The 20,606-nt window shown below is 44.6% G+C and overlaps 1 protein-coding gene across 6 annotated transcripts in view; it reads right to left on the bottom strand.

The window, feature by feature from the left end:
* CCAR1 (cell division cycle and apoptosis regulator 1) overlaps window positions 1-20,606 on the bottom strand; it is a 244,415-nt gene that overhangs the window by 104,880 nt on the left and 118,929 nt on the right. For all 6 annotated transcript variants that reach the window (XM_029609164.1, XM_029609162.1, XM_029609165.1 and 3 more), the window contains exons 16-17: window positions 15,652-15,864; window positions 609-803 (exon numbers count right to left, since the gene is read on the bottom strand). In XM_029609164.1, the coding sequence (XP_029465024.1) occupies window positions 609-803; window positions 15,652-15,864 (408 nt within the window). The remainder of the gene's footprint in view (window positions 1-608; window positions 804-15,651; window positions 15,865-20,606) is intronic.

The following is a 20,606-nucleotide window of genomic DNA, read 5'->3' as shown; positions in this document are numbered from 1 at the left end:
GCTGAGTGGGGGCATAAAAGCCCATTGAGACAACCTTCGATTCCCAGAGCCTTGCTATTTTTGTGGCCCTCTGCCGCTAAGCCCTGGGCAACATCCTGCCAGTCCCGGAAGGATGCCTGATTGTGATCAGGCCCTAAGTATATATAACAATAATTATGTCTGTCAGTGATGGACATAATTTTTCCGCATTGACAGAATTTAAACCCAGGCGCTTTCGAGGCCATGGGAGCACTGAAAAGTGATGTTTGGGGTTCACCGAAGTGAATGTGGTAGAAGAGAGAGAAGAAAAAAGAAGAAAGAGAAGAACTCGCAATCGTTGCTGCGTGGGAAAACGAAAAACTGAGGAGAGACAGTCGCAGGCATGCAGGAGCAAAGTTTTTAAACATTCTAGGAGAAGTTCCTGCACCTTTTTATTAAGGAAAATACACTCCAGTTGTGCAGTTGTAAAGTTTATACACACGTCTAACCTGAGAATTGCATACTGTTCCTTATGCCCATATGCCCTTCCTCATGTTGCATTATCCACACACAAAATATACTTTAATGCCAGCAAGTAGAGAAAAAGCCACATACTACTGTGTTCTTCACAAATAAATACCAAACTGTACCTCAAATGAATGTTCTTTGTTGTCCTCCAGTCTGTAGTCCAGGAGCACACTCAGTGACATTATGCTGCAGTCAAATTTCCCATTCTTGGCAGTCCAGTTGGGGTGAACAATGATTGCTGGCTCATCCGGTAATGCATAGCGTCTATCACGCCGCTGACGTTCCACTTCCTCCAGTCGCTTCTTCTCGTCCTCCTGCTTTAACCACAAACATTGCTGCTTAAAATCCACATTTACCTCGTACAGAGATTAACTGACATTGCAGGAAATCTGTTTTATCTTCCATAGTGCCTTTAGTACTTCTACTCATTTCTTCAGAATTTCTTTAAATCAAATATTTAGATGTTTCTGCAATTTTATGCAAATCAAAATGAGAAGTGAAAAACAGACACAACAACATTCAAATGAGATGTATGAAGAAAAAGTGGGGTCTGATGAGCACATTCCAAACAAAGCCAGGGAAATAAGCAGAATCAACTTTATCATCATCTTTTATCCCTGAAACCATCCTGCTGTCACACTGAATAAACTGCTTGGATTCCGTTTATTAACAAGCTTTGTTTTAAATTCCACAGTTTTACAGGCATAACTCATTTACATGTTTCTGACTGTTGGTCTCCAAATGTAATCTGTGAATCAGTCTATGTGACTTTGTACTAGCCACTATAATCTCCTTGTATCTCGAACGTAATCACATATCTGCCATGTTTCAAAAAAAAAAACCAAACCCAAAACAAACAGTTAAAAACATGGCTCTTTAGTCAAGCATTTGAAAATGAAGCAAATAGCCAATAAAATAAGAAATTGATTTCTTCCGATATGGAAGCTGAGATAATGTATTATTTTTAGATTTACTGTAATGTCTTAACTGAGGGATGATTCTTATGTTTTTATTACTGTAAACTGCTGTGACTAATGAAACAGAATGACAGTACACAAATGAAATAAATAAATACATAAATAAATGTTCTAATGCAAAAGTTCACATACAAGCAAACAAGAAATCAAACACCTCAAATTTGGACTGTGAGCTTCAAGAAGATAGCCAGGTAGTAATGAGAGGAGGATGGACATGAAGCAAATGTTATAGTGTACATGTCACCCTCCTCCAGCCTAAAAATAACAATAATAAAAATGCATTTATTAATTGTAAATATATGACACATCATTGGCATTGGGAATAACGTAGTATTTTCTATTAGAATTGTTACTGTATTACTACGGTTTGTATCCAGTTGTTTAAAGATATAGATAGAATGCTCTAACAGGCATCTGAGAACTGTGCACCCAGCTGTGCACCCAAGTGCAATAGGCGCTTGAAAAAAAAATAGGCGCTCAAAAATTAGGCGCCTAATACACTATTCAAGTAGACGCATGAACTGACCGCTCATTCAAGCGCTCACTGACCGCTCATTCAAGCGCTCACTGACCGTATGCAACTTGAACACCCGCCTAGGCGCCCTCAAGCACATCACTGTGCGTTCAGCTAGGGGCCCCCCTACACGACAACTGAGCACCCAGGCAGGCACCCCTATGTGCCCAACTGAGCGCCCAGCTGGGCACACAACTAGATGCACAGCCAGGCACGAAAGCATGAAAAGACGTACCTGAAAAGGGCAACCTCATGTGCAGAGAAAAACACACAAACACTGATGCAATCTACCACGCAGCAAACAATCCAAGCCAGAGAGCGGGGCCTAGCCCAGGCGGCTGCTCAACCCACCAAGCTGCCCAAGTCCCCAAGTTCCCACAGAGACGGGAACAGCCATCGGATCTGTGTGCCGAGCACAGAGAACAGAGGGGAGAGGAATCCCTAAAACTAACTCCCTCATCTCTTTTTTTTTTTTTTTTAAATTACTCTATCTGCGCTCAGCATGTTCCGGCCAAGTTCAGAGTCAGTTTCCAGCTGCAGGGGGAGAGGGCATAGACCTTCACTGCCACACGCTCGACTACCATTACCCGCTTACCTTTCAGTTAAGTCCACACCAGCAGAAATCAGCTACCGGACCAAGGCACTCATCTGAGGGAGGGATCTGAATATATCACCTCAGGAAAAGCAAAATTGCTTACCTTGTAATAGGTGTTATCCCAGGACAGCAGGATGTTGTCCTCACATATGGGTGACATCATCAGATGGAGCCCCTGGTATGGAAAACTTCTGTCAAGAGTTTCTAGAAACTTTTGGCTGGCACTGTGGGCCTACTGAGCATGTCCAGCATGCCACGATATTCTCAGCCACAGGGGTCTCCCTTCAGACTCGTTTGTAGCAATATGCGTGAGCTAAAAAAATAAAATAAGAAAACGTATCGGACACTCACGAGAGCTTGCAACTCACTGACCCGTCTAGCCGATGTAATGGCTATTAAGAAAAGTACTTTCCATTAAGGAATTTTTCTTCACAAGAGTGTAGAGGCTCGAACGGTGAGTGCATGAGCCTTGTTAATACTAAATTCAGGTCCCATCCAGTGACCGGTGGTCGAACGGGAGGTTTAAGGTGAAGTAAGCCTCTCATGAACCAACTTACTAGGGGTTGTGCTGTTATTGGCGCATCCCCTATTCCCTTGTGGTATGCCGCTATGGCACTTAGGTGTACCCTTACAGAGGATGTCTGGAGACCAGAATCCGACAGGTGGTAAGGTAATCTAGTAAAGAAGAAGTGGGGCAGGAGAAAGGTTCTATACCCTTTTGTGTGCACCATTTTGTAAATCTAGTCCACTTAAAGTGATAAGATTTACATGTGGAAGGCTTTCGTGAAGCTACGAGAACTTTAAGAGACTTGTGTTGAAAGATTAAGTGGTTGCAAAATTAAGCTTTCAACATCCAAGCTGTTAGGGCAAGAGTTGTCAGGTTGGGATGACGCAACTTGCCCTGATTTTGAGTGATGAGAGTGGGCTCTGTGCCCAGGCGGATTGGTTGTGAGATTGAGAGGTCGAGGAGTATGGGGAACCATACTTGTCGAGGCCAGTATGGGGCTATGAGGATTATTGTCCCTCTGTCCTGTTGTAGCTTCACGAGAGTTTTCGCTATGAGTGGAATTGGAGGATACGCATATAGAAGACCTGTGTTCCAGGGGCGAGCAAATGCGTCCCTGGGGACTGTTTGTCGATGTCCGTGGAGGGAGCAGAATCTTTCCACTTTGTGGTTCAGTGGGGTCGCAAAGAGGTCTATGGTTGGGCAACCCCAGCGTTGAAAGATTTTGCTCGCTACATGTGGGTCCAGCAACCATTCGTGGGGATTGAAATGTCAACTGAGATCGTCCGCTAGGATGTTTTTGATGCTCGCCAGATAAGTTGCTTGGAGAGATATGGAATGCTCCAGAGCCCAAGCCCAAATCTGTACTACTTCCTGGCAGAGCAGATAAGAGCCTGTGCCTCCTTGTTTGTTTATGTACCACATTGCTACTGTGTTGTCTGTTTGTATCAGCACAGTCTGTTTGAGAGGCAGTCTTTGAAGGCATAAAGGGCGTATATCATCGCTCGAAGTTCCAAGAAGTTTATCTGATACTGCTTTTCGAGCGTAGTCCACGTCACTTGTGTTTAAAGGTTGTTGACGTGAGCTCCCCATCCCAGGTTGGAAGCATCTGTAGTCAGGATGACTTGTGGATTTGCCTGTTGGAATGGGAGACCAGCTTTCAACACTGTTTGATTTGTCCACCAGTGGAGCGACAGACGTAACTGGTTGGTGATTTGAATTGTGTACGACAGTGGCTGGAAAGCTTGTAGCCATTGAGATTTCAAAGTCCATTGAGTTCTTCTCATGGCTAACTTCACCATAGGAGTGACATGTACTGTCGAGGCCATGTGTCCTAGTAGCACTAGAATTTGATGGGCGGATGCGAACTGGTGATGAATCATAATGTTTGCCAGTCATGCCAAATTGTCTGCACAGTCGCTTGGAAGGGAAGCTTTCGCCACTGTGGTGTCGAGGTCTGCTCCGATGAATGTGAGGAGTTGAGACGGCTCGATGTGGGATTTTGGATAATTGATGAGAAATCCCAGAAGGTGCAATAGTGTTATTGTGGTTTTCAAGGCAGAGAGAGCTCCCTGCCTGGATGGACGTCTGATTAGCCAATCATCTAGGTATGAAAAAACATGAATGCTGTTTTTTCTTAAATGTGCAGCCACTACTGCTAGGCATTTTGTGAATACTCGAGGAGCAGAGACCAGTCCGAATGGTAGGACTTGATACTGGTATTGATTCTTTCCCCACTACGAATCGTAGGTACTTGTGATGTTGTGTGGAAATTGGTATGTGCGCATAAGCATCTTGAAGGTATCCCAGAGATACCATCCGAAACTTTTCTTTGTGTAGAAATTTGTTGAGATTTCGGAGGTCTAAGATAGGGCAAAGGCCGCCTGTTTTCTTTGGAATGAAGAAATAGCGGGAGTAGAACCTCTTGCCTTGTGGAGACCGAGGCACTGGTTCGATGCCCTGGCAGTCAGCAAAGTAGAGAGTTCTACTTGAAGTTGAGATGTGATGAGAATGTTTGACCAAAGTGGAATGGGAGGAGAATGCGGGGGTATCGTATTGAATTTTAGGCGATATCCCCGATGTAGTATGGCTAATACCCACTGATCTTTTGTGTTGAGACTCCATTGGTGCTGGAAAAAATGAAGTCGACCTCCGACTGGTACCGTGTTTCCCCGAAAATAAGACATCCCCCGAAAATAAGACCTCGTAGAGGTTTTGCCAAATTGCTAAATATAAGACCTCCCCCGAAAGTAAGACCTAGCACATAATTCATGTAAACGATCGAATTAGCTACGGTATTCCCTCCCATACAGTAACGCGCGCCCCTGCCGATTTGCCGCGCGTTTAACCTGCTAACTTACCGTCTACCCTTACCCCTGCATTAGAGGCAGGGGTAAGGGTAGACGGCAAACTTTCCCCCAGCCCCCGCTCACCTGCCCTGGCCATGTCCATGGGTGCTGGTCTCCGGGGCAGCCCCAGTCCTCTCCCCTCCTCCCGAAGCAACGAAAGCGCAAAAAAATAAATAAAGCGAAAATAAATAAAGCGAAAAAAAAAAAGTTGCAAGAGAGAGAGGGGAGAGGACGGGCAATCCTACGCTCGGGATTGCCAGTCCTCTCCCCTCCTCCCGAAGCAAGACGCGAAAAGCAGCCTTGCTCCGGGAGGAGGGGAGAGGACCGGCAGTGTACGGTAAAGCAACGAAGTGACTTACTTTTTTCACAGCCCTCCTCCGGAGACAGATCACAGCTCCTCTGCCTCCCGGCGAAGATGGATGCCTGCACGGGCGAAAGCGGCCCCTGTGCGTGCGATTGGGCCGCTCAATGCGTGACTTCACATGCCGTGACGCCAAATGTCATGACGTCACGCATTGAGCGGCCCAATCGCACGCACAGGGGCCGCTTTCGCCCGTGCAGGCATCTTTCTTCGCCGGGAGGCAGGGGAGCCCCGATCTGTCTCCGGAGGAGGGCTGTGAAAAAAGTAAGTCACTTCGTTGCTTTACCGTACACTGCCGGTCCTCTCCCCTCCTCCCAAAGCAAGGCGCGAAACACGGTAGCAGATGGTACGTTGCCTCTTCCTGCTGCAGTTCAATTCAATGGCAGAGCCTCTATCTTCCTCTCGGGGGGCGGGGGAGGTTCATACACATTTTATTTTTTGTACTATATTGCTTTAGTGATGTGTTGCGTTAAAATTGTGTCGAATTGGTTGCATCAAGAAAATGTGGTTTATAAATTGTTAAATTCAAAGCCAGTGAAGAAAGGAAAGTGCAGAGTTGGAATGAGATCTAGGTGTGTCTAATTCCATCCAGCACAAGTTAACTGATGCCGTGGGTAGAAGAGCTGTTCTGTGTGTGTGAAAAGTATGTCACTGACTACTGAATAACTATTTTAAAAAGACTTTTATTCAAATCTGACATGGCCAGTTAAATCCTTTTATTTGTAGCAGGTGCAATAGTCGCTTTTAAGGATGGATGCGCCCAGCAGGCCCTCGAGGAGCGAGTTCATTTTTTTTGTTCAACAATATACCGGTACCGGTATGTGAATTCTTCTTCATGGAAAAATAAGACATCCCCTGAAAATAAGGCCTAGTGCATCTTTGGTAGCAAAAATTAATATAAGACACTGTCTTATTTTCAGGGAAATAGGGTAGGGAGGGCATAGGGTTGAGAAAGAGGCTGCTGTTCTCTTGGCACGGTTCAAAAACCCACCGCTGGTCCAGTTTGGGGTGGTGGCTGGGTCTTTTGCTGCTTTGGTTGATAGGGGCGTCCGCTCTGTGAGGGACAGTATTGATGTGCTGAAGAGGCAGGAAGGTAATACCTTCTAGGTCTGTAGGAGGGTCGCCTCGAGTCTCTGCGTGGTGGACATCTTAGGGAAGTTGTCCTGATCTGCTGGCAATTTTGGTAGCTGATGGAGAGTCTCATGATGGTCTTTCAGCTGAGATACTGTAGCTTGGATCTTTTCCCCGAAAAGATTGTCTCCAACACAAGGGAGATTTGCAAGCCTTTCTTGGACTTCCTGCCTAAGGTCAGAAGCCTTAAGCCAGGCCCATCTTCTCGCATTTATTGCAGAGGCAGATAGACGAGTTGATGTTTCGAAGACATCATAGGCTGCTTTCATCTCATGTTTGCCAGATTCTAATCCCTTGTCAACTAATGTAGCTAAAGGTAGTTGATGTTGTTGTGGGAGGTTGTCCACAATACCCTGTACTTGTTTCCATAAGTTCCGTTGGTACTGTGTCATATACAGCTGGTATGCTGCAATATGTGCTACCAGCATGGACCCTTGATAGACCTTCTTCCCTAAGGTGTCCAAGAATCGTTGCTCCTTTCCTGGTGGGACAGAAGAATGAAGTTTTTGTTTCCGAGCCTTCTTCTGAGCGGATTCTACCACTACCGAATGGTGAGGTAGTTGGGGCTTCTGATATCCTGGAGTATGCTGCACTAAATAAGTGGCATCTGTTCTCCGATTCACTGCAGAGACTAAGCAGGGGTGTTCCCACATTCATTGTTGCAATTCCAAGAGGACTTGATGGATTGGGATAGCCATAATTTCCTTCGGCGCATCCACAAATTGCAGTACTTCTAGAGCCTTATGTCTAGTATCCTCCTCTGTGATCAATTCAAATGGAATTGTATCTGCCATTTCTTTGATAAAATTTGTAAATGACAAATCTTCTGGAAGGGATTTCTTTCTCTCCTCTGGTGGAGAGGGCTCTGATTGCAGTTCCTCTGACTCGGTGTCCGTGTCAACATCCTTCCAAGGTGTATATTGAGGATGATAAGGGGAGTCAATGTCTTCTGGTTGGGCATGATGCTTCGATTTAAACACTGCTTTTGTTGGGATGTGTTGTGGCATCATTGGAAGTGAGGGCATCAATGGGGAATCGATGGGCCTCGATGGCATCAATGGAAATCGATGCCTTGTATCCCCCGATGGACCTGGATGGATTGGCATCGATGTGTCCTTGGAAGGCATCGAGGGTATCTTCGGAACTCGATGTTGATGAAGCCGCGATGGTCCTGGGGCAGAATCAGAGTCTCCGCCGTCATCCTCCGATGATCTGGGAGCCAGAATGGCTGGAGTCACCGATGGGGGTATCGGCATTGATGGTATCTATGGCTGCATCGATGGAGTAGGTGCCGTTGGTGTCAGCGGAAAAGCTTGTAATAAGGAATCGAGTCTATTCAGCAAGGCTGAAAAATTGACTGCTCCAATGCTGATGTCTGTGTCGGTGCCGGTACAGATGGCACTGTCGGAGGCTGTAGGTTCTTCAGAGCCTCAACGACTGCCTGTTGGACTAAAGTAGTCACTTCTTCCCTTGAAATCGGGGCAGTATCTACTGCCACTGGGGAAGGTACTGCTGGCGCTATTGGCACTTCCACGATGATTCGTTGTGGCACATCCTCTGACACCGAGCCCGGTGGAGAGCTCCGCAGTTCTTCATGTACAGCCGGTGGAGTTGGCTCTAGTACACGGACTTTCTTGGGCATCCGCTTGATGGATTTCGATCCTGACGTCAATAGTTTACCATCCACTGGGTCGATGGATCGATGGCGATGCCGCTTCTTCTCCCGATGACTTTTTGATGCCGAAGATGATGCTATCGATGATATCGACGGTGCCAGTGACAGACGGTCATCGGTCTGTGTTTCACCTCGATGTTTAGTTACCGAGGGAGGTGTTACTCTTGGGGACGACATCGACGATGACATCTTTTTGAATAATTCTTCCATCTTATCCAAACGGGCACGCCTGCCCTTCGGTGTCATCTGGGCACAGGTTGAGCAAGCCCGGACGTCGTGGCCTGATCCCAGGCACAGAACACATACATAATGTGGGTCAGTAATGGACATAGTCCGGTTGCAATCCGGACATTTTTTAAACCCCGATGCCATGATAAAGTTATGGTCTAATAACGGTCGATGACCGGCGGGAATCGACAGTGGGATGATCGGAATCGATCAAAACTATCTAAAAAATGTCGACCCAATTATGAGAAAAATGTGACTGAAAATGTGAAATGAAAAAGTTTTCTTCTCTGAGAAAATGTGAGGGAATTCTTTTTTCAGAGCTCCTGAACTGCTTTGCTACAGCAAGGCGGAAAAAAAGAGACTGAAGGGAGACCCCTGTGGCTGGGAAAATCATGGCATGCTGGGCATGTTCAGTAGGCCCACAGTGCCAGCCAAAAGTTTCTAGAAACTCTTTACAGAAATTTTCCGTACCAGGGCTCCATCTGATGATGTCACCCATATGTGAGGATTATCATCCTGTTTATCCTGGGATAACTCGTCTGAGGGATGGACGGGGCAATAAACTTTTCTCCTTCTACAAAAAACTTAACGTAATTCCTAGTAGGGAGATGCACACCCACAGTTTGCTGGAGACCGAGAATACTGGTGGGCTGTCAGTGCAGGGGTATATATACTGTGACATCAGCTTTGCTCCATCTCCATCTGCTGGTAGAGGAGCATAACCCACTGGTGTGGATCCACCTATCTGAATGCTAAGAAATATTTTCTACTATTTGTCTTAAATGTATTACCTAGTAACTTCACTGCATGGCCCCCTAGTCTTTGTACTTTTTGAAAGAATAAACAACTGATTCGCATTTACCTGTTCCATTCCACTATTTTATAGACCTAACATATCTCCCTTCTGCATCTTCAGCCAGTTCTCCAGGCTGAACAGCACTAACCTCTTTAGCCTTTCCTCATTCAATCCCCTTTATCATTTTGGTTGTTCTCTGTACCTTTTCTAATTCTGCTATTTCTTTTTTGAGATGCAGTGACCAGAATTATACACAATACTGAAGGTGTGATTGCACCATGGAGCGATACAGAGCATTATGATATTCTCTGTTATATTTCCATTCCTTTCCTAATGCTTCCTTGCATTCTTTTTGCTTTCTTGGCTGCTGCCACACACTGAGCAAAGGATTTCAACATATTACCAGATCTTTTTCCTATGTGGTAGCTCCCAATGTGGAACCTTACATTTTGTAGCTTTAATATGGGCTGCTCTTCCCTACTTCTATCATTTTGCACTTGTCCACATTAAATGTCACCTGCCAATTGGATGCCCAATCTCCTAGTCTCGCAAGGTCCTCTTGAAATTTCTCACAATTCTCTTGTGATTTAACAACTTTGAATAATTTTGTATTAGCAAAATTGATCACCTTACTCGTTGTTCCTATCTCTAGATCATTTATAAATGTTAAAAAGCAGTGGTCCCACTAGAGATTCCTGGGGCACTCCACTATTTACCTTTCTCCAGTGAAAAAAATTGACCATTTAGTCCTACTCCTATCTTTAACTAGTTCGCAATCCACAATAGAACACTGCTTCCTATCCCATGACTTTTTCAATTTCCTCAAGATTCTTCATGAGGCACTCTGTGAAACACTTTCTGAAAATTCAGATACATTATATCAATTGGCTCACTTTTATCCACATTTATTTACACTTTTTAAAAAAGGGAGCAGATTGGTAAGACAAGATTTCCCTTGGCTAAATCCATGTTGGCTTTGTCCCATAAACTATGACTACCTATATGCTCAATAATTTTGTTCTTTATAATAGTTTCAACCATTTATCCTGGTGCTGACCTCAGGTTCACCGGTCTGTAGTTTCCTTGATCACTCTTGGGACCCTTTCTAAAAACTGGCATTACATTGGCCACTCTCCAGTCTTCAGGAACTATAGCCAAGTTTAATGATAGTTTACAGATTACTATTAGTAGGTCTGTAATTTCATTTTTCAATTTTTTCAGTACTTTGGGGTGTATACCACCTGGTCCAGATGATTTGCTACTCTTTAGTTTGTCAGTTTGCCTTTTACATCTTTCAGGTTCACTGAAATGTGTTTCAGTTCCTCTGAATCACCACCTTTAAACATCACTTTGACATGGTATGCCTTACAACTTCCTCAGTAAAGATGAAAGCAAAGAATTAATTTAATTTCTCTGCCTTCGCCTTGTGTTCCCTTAGTATCCCCTATTACCTCTTGATTATCTACTGGTCCAACTGACTTCCTCGCAGACTGTTTGCTTCAAATATACCTGAAAAAGTTTATATTGTAATAGCATGGAACTCTTTAGATGCTATTTGGAACAGAATTACATACATAAAGACATTAGGATGTAACAAAAGGCTAGCTAATTTTGCAACCCTGTTGAAGTTTAGCTAAGCTACTAAGATGAAGCCAGAAGAGAGAGAGATGGATCCTGTGCTAGAGGATTTGTCAGTAAAATAACTTGACAATTCTAATAAGGAGGATCCTTTCTGAATTAGTAAAATAGTTTAAAATGCTTACAGCTGATGACAAAACAATAAATGATCTTAAGGTAGATATGAAAGGACTAAAGGATAGGGTTACTCAAATGAGATCCACCTAAACATATAGATTCAGTAGTTACTTTTTATTTAAAAAATGAAAAGCCTTGAAAAAAATATATCATTAAAGAGATCAAAGAAGTCAGGACGACCTGGAAAATTGAGAGAAGAAACAATATAATAGTTTTCTTTGAGTCCTGGAAGTTGATTTAAAAAAATGTTGCTAAGATTTTGAACAAAATATTTGTGTTGCAATTTTAGAGAAAGCTTAAAGATAAAGCTAGTTTGGAATGTGAATCGATGTGGCAAATAGACTAGCAAGGGAAATTTCTAAAATTACCGGTATACATCCAGACCAAACAAGTTTCCTTTCCCAGAGATACTCAAACCTTAACGTTAGAAAGGGGATGCTTGAAGAGCCTCCCAGACAATTTGGACTTATGGGCATTAGATACCAAAAAAAAGCTTTCAACGCCATAGAATGTTACTTTTTCCTGGAAGTTATGTTGAGAGTTAAATTTTAGTTAAAATTTTATAAAATGAGTTGCCCTGTTTTGCAAGAAGCCAGAAGGAAAGGTCAAAACAAATGGGTTGATTTCTCCTATCTTCCCTATTGGTAAGAATGCCTCTCAAGAGTACCTGTTTTTTATTCTCGGCTCTTCTTCTTAATTATGGAAACACTAGCTAGGCATGACCTGGGAAAGCAAGAACATTTCTGGTTTTGAAATTGGTGATGCACAATGTAAAGTTTCCTTATACGCTAACGATGTCTGTTGCTTACCTGATAGAGACATTGGATGGTTTTGGTTAATTTTCTGAACAGTGTATAAATTAGGACAAATCTCTGTTTTATACTATACATATAGGGGTAGATTTTCTAAATCTAGGCGCGCGCGAACAAAAGTACACTGGATTTTTAAGATACACACGTAGCCACGCGTATCTTATAAAATCCGGGGTCGGCGCGCACAAGGGGGTGCACATTTGTGCAACTTGCGCGCGCTGAGCCCAGCGCGCGCTGCCCGTTCCCTCAAGTGCTGTAGCTCCAGTAACTGGGATCGTGGTATTCTTGGTAACAGCGCACACTACCACATCTATCTTGGGTACTCAAAGCAGCTCTAAAGCATCCTCTGGCAGAGGATATAGCTTGCCCGTGGCTTTACACACTTTCAATCCCAGGTCCGGGGTAACCCATTACCGGAAGAGCAAATCTGTAGCCGAGAAATGAAATGGAAAGGAAGAAGCAGGGCCTCTCAGACCCAGCAACACTGGATCCATAGCACCCAGTTTAGATTCCTCAGGGGGACCTTCAATGCCCAGTTCAGCTAAAATAGAAGGAATAAGGGGACCCAACTCCTCCTTTCTAAAGAGGCGCATCATCTTAGGGACTTAAGCACACAGCCCAGACTGTAGGTTTGGCACCTCTCCCATCTGCTGGAGACAGAAGAATACTGCCGGACTGTAGGTGGCACCAGCCTATTTATAGGCGGAGTTTGTTTTGATAACTGCTCTCTCTCTATCTGCTAGAGGGGGGGCAAAACCCAGGAGTCTGGACTGATCCGGGTACGTACAGGGAAACATTTGTTCAGGGTTTTCTGGCACCCTCTGTAAACTCTAATATTTAATCTATCCTCAGGAAGTCTCTTTGGTTTTGATTCATCTTGACTCAAGACTAGTCTTTCAAGTATCTCACCAAATTATCTGTTAAGCGTGGTGATAACCTGCATGGTGCAGCAGATGCTGCTGTGGGCTTGCTGGGCAGACTGGATGGACCATTTGGTCCTTTTCTGCCATCATTTTTATGTTTCTATGTATACTTGCAAACAAGCAGCAGTCCCTCTCCCAACTCAAAGTATTTGTATAGCATTTCTGCTTTTTTCTCTTATCTCTCCATACATTGCTCCTCATCACTTTTCAATCTTACATTCTTACATTTAGAACCACCAGTTTTTTCGCTTTTTTGAAGTACCATGTCCTCGGTCTTGTTTAAATTTAGGGCCAGTCTGTTGCAGGTTAACTAACCATGAATAGCAGATAAACAAATAGAAACTATGGCAATGGAGAAATTACTTACCTGATAATTTCGTTTTCCTTGGTGTAGACAGATGGACTCAGGACCAATGGGTGATGTGCTCCCCTGCTAGCAAAATAAGGGGCATGAAACGGCTGCCCTATGAGGAAAGGCTAAGGAAGTTAGGGCTGTTCAGTTTGGTGAAGAGACGACTGAGGGGGGATATGATACACGTCTACAAAATCATGAAAGGACTTGAACAGATTTATTTAAATAGGTTATTTACTCTCTCAGATAATAGAAGGACTAGGGGGCATTCCATGAAGTTAGCAAATGGCTCATTTTAAACAAACCGAAGAACATTTTTTTTCACTCAGCACATAGTTAAGCTCTAGAATTCATTGCCAGAGGATGTGGTTACAGCAGTTAGTGTAAGTGGGTTTAAAAAAGGTTTGGATACGTTTTTAGAGGAAAAATCCATAAACTCCTATTAATTAAGCAATAATACTTGAGATTTATTTAATGTTTAGGAACTTGCGAGGTACTTGTGACTTGGATTGGCCACTGTTGGAAACAGGATACTGGGCTTGATGGACCCTTGGTCTGACCCAGTATGGCATATCTTATGTTCTTATAGGGACAAAAAATTGGATATCATCAACATAAAGGCAGTATCCCAAACAGAGCCTGCCTAATAGCTTGCACAAAGGAATCATGTAAATGTTAAAAGGGGCTGAAAGGTGCCCTGTCTTTAATGCCTACCAAGGAGAAAACTCTGGAAAAATGTGAACTCCTTGTGCTCTATCCAAGAGTTAAGATGAGAACCAATTGAGGATAGCATCACCAATACCACATTTTTTCAATTTATTTAGCAGGATGACATGATCAATGGTATTGATTGCTTGATGACACTAGGGCACAAAATTAGCAAAATTTTTGTATTTAGACATTTCCAAAATCCAAACTGGAACTGGTCAAGTACCTAATTTTCTTGAATGAACTCATCAAGCTGCTTCAATATGGCTGATTTGATAATTTTTTAAACAAAAAAGATAGTGATGAAATTGCTCTGTAATTCATGAAATCTTTGATCTAAGTCAGTTTTTATTAGGGGAGAATGAATAACTGCTTTTATTTTTTTTTAAAGGATTGCAGAACACCTTCCATTAAAGAAAGATTCACAATTTTTGATACAACTGGAGAAACCGTATCCTTTAACCCCTTTAAGATAGAGGGATGACATGGATTGAGAGGACAGAAAGCAGAGTTTGCATTTCCAATAATTTGAGAAATATTTAGGATGTGGTATGGTGGAACTCTGTTCAAGTAGGTTCTTCAGTCACCCTTCTAAATAAAATATGGAACACAATCAACTAAAACCTCTATATTGACTGAAAAGGGAGAGGCCTAAGCTGAGAAAAAAAAAAGCCAAGTTTTAACTTTTTTTTTTTTTTTTAAACTAAACTGCAATAATTCAAATCCATCCTGGTATTTAAAGCTAATGAAATCCAAAAGGCTGGGTCAAATAGTGAAAAAGCTTTTGCTTGGAGTCAGACTTTGTCTTATCAAGAGCTGCAAGGCACCCTGGGCAGATCTCAATTAACACCTTGGAGAATACACTACTACTTTGTTTTTAAAATATTCAGAACCACTCCCTTTTAATGCTCAAAAAACAGCAGTGTCAAAATCTTTGAAACATGGCAGCAGAAAAAGGCCGCAGGGCCTATCCAGTCTGCCCATCTGCCCAATTAATTCAGCATTACAATTATTAAATAGACAGGAAGCTCCCTTAGGCAGCCAGTGTAGATTTTGCAAGACTGGAATAACAGAATCTCATCTAGCACAACCTGACCCCACCCTGGCTGCTGCTCTCAGGACCAACTGCAGTCTATGCAAGAGTCAGCCAGGAAGGCCCATGCACAGACCACTGCAGAATTTCAGATACAAACTAACCATGGCATAGGTGACTATCTGCATGAATTTCAAGTAGTCATAAGCATATACAAATTTCTGTACTTAAAAGGGAAAACTAGGCATTAAATATTCCCACATATCTTCCAATTAAGTATTTTAATTACATGACATATAAAAAGGCAACATTTTGATATCAAATGATTGACATTTTATATATAAGATGTTTTCTCTGAAAATTGGATTTATGATGGCACGGCAATGAAAACAATTACAATTATTTAAAAAATATATTTTCCATCCCTAATCTGTTAGGGATGTACAACTAACCTCTTTATCCTCTTCAGACTTCTTTTCTTCTTCCTCCTCTTCTTCCTCCTCCTCTTCCTCTTGTTCTTTCTCTCTCTCTTTCTCCTCTAGCTCCTGTTGTTCCTCCATTTCCTCTTCTGCTTTCAGTTGTTTTGTCAGTCGGGCTATCAGTTGAGATTTCAGTCCTTTGGAGCTCAGATTTCTACTTTCCAATTCTTTGCGAAGATCATTTACCTAGTGAAAAAAGGAAGTTTATAGAAAACTGCATTAGGCATTAAGAAATTAGAAAACTGCAGCCAGTTAAGCAACCGATTTTGTGTTTCCAAGCAAAACCTAATCAGACTTTTTAATATCAAACAAAATATGGAAATAAAAACAAATTACATAAGTACTACATTTTATTCAATTTCATAAAGTCAAACACCCAAATCTGAAAAAAATGATTAGGAAATATTTATCATAATGTCCGTAATCAAAAACCATGAGATATTTAACTGAATAATGGAGTCTATATAGGAAATTCAGCACTGGGAGTTTAACTGATAGAGATTAGCCTCATCACTTAAGGACAAAGTGGCTTCAGCAGCATTTATCACCTAAAAGAAACCAGAAGATTCAGTTGCTGTATATGTTTTTCCTGCAGATACAATTATAATGCGCAATACAACAGCTGCATACAAAATATTTCGAAGTTATGATCTGATTCATCACAATACAGAGATGTGAGAGCCTAAATAATTGGGAAGGTGCACAAAGACTTTACCAAATATTTTCAAAATAAATTTATGCAGACAAGTTTGCTTTAAAAAGAGTCAGGTAATTGGTGTAGTATAAGCACAAATTTACTCACATAGGGGCCAATGCAATAAGGGGCGCTAGACCTATCACTGGTTTTTACTTGCATTTTAGCATGGGTTTTTCAGCACTAACATAGCCAAGGTGTGTAAAAAGGACTTTAGCACCAAAAAAAACCAACACACTAAAATCCCACGGCAGGCTTAGCGCATGGTGCACATAAATGTTCTTAGTTCTATGTATCGCCGTTCAGGCAATTTTTTGTTCTTTGTAAACCGGTTTTGATTTGTATTTAATACAGGAAGATCGGTATATAAAAATTATAAATAAATAAATAAATAAATAAATAAATAAATGTCAGTGTAATAGGCTAATTAGCTGCCTGCGACAGGGGATTCCATTTGTCCAACAGGGCCCTCTGAAGTGGACGCATATGCGCAAAGGCCCACGATACCAATTCCAGGGTTGAAGCCATCGAACCCAGAACCTGTAGGAAGTCCCAGGCTCATGGAATCTTCAACGCCAACAAGCGCCGAACTTGTGACTGCAGTTTGAGCATCCTCTCCTGAGTGAGAAACACCCTGCCTTGACTTGTATCGAAACGAGCTCCGAGTAATCTAGCACCTGGGACGGCTCCAAGTGACTCTTAGTCAGGTTTACCACCCAGCCGAGAGACTCCAACAGGTGAACAACCTGAACCGACGAATGGCAGCCTACCAATGATTTCTCCCGAATTAACCAATCGTCGAGATAAGGATGCACCAACACCCCGCCACCACCACCACCATGGTGAACGTGCGAGGAGCCGTCGCTAGACCGAAAGGCAAAGCTTGGAATTGGAAATGTTGATCCCATGACCGAAACCATAGAAACTGCTGATGCTCTGGACGTATTGGAATAAGCAAGTATGCTTCTGTCAAATCCAGGGAGGCCAAAAACTCCCGAGAGCGGACTGACTGAACGTAGCATTTCCATTCGAAACAGTGGACTCTTTAAGGACCTGTTGACCGATTTGAGATCCAAAATGGGTCGAAACATTCCTTCCTTTTTCGGGACAACGAAATAGATGGAATAACGACCTCTGCCCTGTTCGCGAGGAGGTACCGGAACCACTGGTCCCAAACCGCGCAACCTGCGAAAAGTCTCCCGAACCGTTCGACGTTTCGTCAAGATCCCACAAGGGGAGACTAAGAAGAGGGTTGTGCAAACTCTAAGGCGTAACCATCTCTTATCACTGAGAGAATCCACTGATCCTGCGTAATTTTGGTCCACTCCCCGTAAAAATCTGCCAGCCGGCCCCCTATATATGGAACAGCAGACTGAACCAGCTGCGCTTCATTGGGGGGACTTGGCAGCCGCTGCTCCCCCTGTCGAGGGAGATCGAAAAAGTTGTCGCCCGCTGCAAAAGGACTGACCCCAATTCATTCCCCACGGTTGCTGAAAAGTCCTTTGTGACTGTGTCCCTGCAGGACGAGACTGCCTGGTGTCCCTGAAGTGGGGCCTGGATTGAAATGCCTGGCGATTCCTTGGCCTGTCATCCGGCAACTTATGTACCTTTGTCTCACTGAGTTGCTTGATGAGCTGTTCCAGTTGCTCACCAAACAAGAGACACCCCTTGAAAGGCAAAGAACCTAACCGGGCCTTGGAAGAAACATTCGCCGACCAGTGACGGAGCCAAAGTAAACATCTGGCCGCTACCGCGGAACTCATAACCCAGGACAGCGAACGCACCAAGTCATACAGCGCATCCGCTACATACACGACAGACGCCTCCACACGATCCGCCTCCGATGTGTCGGAACCAGGAGGTGCATCCTGAAAATCTTGCACCCACTGCAGACATACTCTCTGCATAAAACTGGAGCACACGGCAGCCCAGAGTCCCAAGGCCGCACTCTCAAAAACTCGTTTGAGGTGAAGCTCCAACTTCCGATCCTGTACATCCTTGAGGGCCGTGGACCCCTCCACCGGAATCGTAGTCTTCTTTGTGACCGCAGAAACCGCTGCATCCACCTGCGGAAGTACAAACAGCTCCAAGGTCTGTTCTGGTAATGGATAGAGCTTGGCCATAGCTCTACCTACCCTCAAACCGGAGTCCGGGGAATCCCACTCATGCTCAATCAATTGTCGCACTAACCTATGATACGGGAACGTGGCAGGAGGAGCCCGAAGACTGTCCAGAACGGGATCCGCCCCATCTACCTCTGCAGTCTCTTGAGGGGGGTTTTAAACCCAACTCCTCAAGGACTTGTGGAAGCAAAAAAAACAACTCCTCCCTCCGGAATAACTGGAGAATCTTGGGATCATCCCCTTCTGCTACCGATGCCATGTCATCTCCGTGATCTGGGTCTTGATCCGGGTCCCGGGACAGCATATCTGGTACTGAAGAACCCGGCATTGCCCATGCCGGGGGGGGGGGGGGGGGGGGGGAGCGGACCCTGTGAAGCTCCCTGTGCCCCCCTGGAACTAGGCCCCCTCGGGATGCTGGAGGCAGCGTGGGGCTTGGATCTGAACCCAAAGGCCGCAGACCCGTGTCCTGAGGAGCGAGAGGCAAAGGTGCACTCCCTAAACCCTCCTGCTGCGCCAGATAAGCTTGGTGCAGGAGGAGAATAAAATCAGGAGAGAAAGGGAGCAAACCGGGGGGCAAAATGGGAGCTGAGTATCCCCCAGGCCTCTGGGGTAAAGGACTTGCCTGATCTGCCCCGCCCCCCCCCCCCCGGATAACCCCTGCGCATCAGAGGGACCGGGAAGAACCAGGGACAGCTGCCCCTACAAATATAGCGGCTTGCGCGAATCCAGCTCCAAAATGGCCACCGCTCCCGCCGCGGGGGAGCCGGCAGCCCTCAGGAGGCTGTAACAATGGCCCGATCGTGGTAACCGTGCATGTACATAGACGCCGGCGTTTTGAAACCCCCGGGAGGAGGGAAGGCCCTTCTCCCACCCCCCAAAACGCAGCCCGAGCACAGCCCCGACCAGCTGAACCGCGCTGGAATGGCCTCACACGCACGGCATGCCGAGTCGCGAACCTTGCAGACAGAGGAGAAAAAAACAGCTGAGCAAACTAAAAATAAAGTAAAAAATTGGTGCGACCGATTTTTTTTTTAAACAACAAGGAGGGAATCCCCTGTAAGAAAAAGGAGAAGGGCTGGAAGCCGCACTGCCAGCCTCGTGGGGAGGGATCTGGACCACCAGATGTACACCCCATGGTACCAAATTGGACCTAAAGGTCCCCCTCAACCAAACAAGACAGGTTCCAGAAGGAACCCAGTCCCTGGGAGGAAGGCTCACCCAAAAAGAGAAAAAATTCTAAAAGCAAGGGTAAAAGAAAAAGGACTGCCGGTTTATGCACCCGCCATCTGCGGAGACAGAGAAAATACTGAGCTACTGCAGGTGGCACCAGGGATTTTCAAGCAGTGTCAGCAAGGCTTTTCTCTGTCTCCATCTGCTGGCAGGGATGAATAAACCCAGGAGTCTGGACTGATCCGGGTACGTACAGGGAAAAAGGGCTTTAGCGCCAAAAAAAAAAAAAACCAACACTAAAATCCCACAGCAGGCTTAGCGCATGGCGCACATAAATGTCAGGGTAATAGCCTAATTAGCTATTACCTTGCAATGAAAGGAGGTGCAATAAGCAAGACTGCCTAGCACGTCTCCTACTACGGAGAGAAATTTAACAGCCGCTCAGAGGCAGGCATTAAACTTCACGCGGCTGGCCTGACCAAAGCTCCCCCCCCTCCAAGTTCTTTGCCGATGGGCCAAGCAGTCCAGAGCTGGACCCGGAGGTTTTCTACCTGAAATGTTGAATTCTGAGGTCCATGTCTTAAAACAGCCCTTGCCAGACCCTAAATTTCCCCTCCGGGCCAGGAACCCCTGGCTGTCCCTGATTAGTCATTTTTACTGACACGAAGCAGTGAAAGGACCAATCGGGAACAGCCCTGCTGAAGGAAGGTCTCCGGCAGGGGGTCTGGCAAGCCCAGTTTTAAGACATGGACCTCAGAATACACCATTTCAGGTAGATGACCCCCGGGTCCAATCCGTACCACGTGGCCCATCGAGTCAGACTTTAGGGGTGGGGAGGGAGCTTTGGTCAGGTGAGCCGCTGGTGCTGGTCTGGGCGCCCGCTGCTGTTGTGGGCGCACGGTCATGTCTCCTAGGCACCTGGTGCTATTGAGGCTCTAGGG

Source organism: Rhinatrema bivittatum, chromosome 7 (assembly GCF_901001135.1).
Source record: "Rhinatrema bivittatum chromosome 7, aRhiBiv1.1, whole genome shotgun sequence".
NCBI lineage: Eukaryota > Metazoa > Chordata > Amphibia > Gymnophiona > Rhinatrematidae > Rhinatrema > Rhinatrema bivittatum.
Note: the sequence above shows the minus strand (reverse complement) of the source record. Positions and strands in the feature narration are given on the sequence as shown.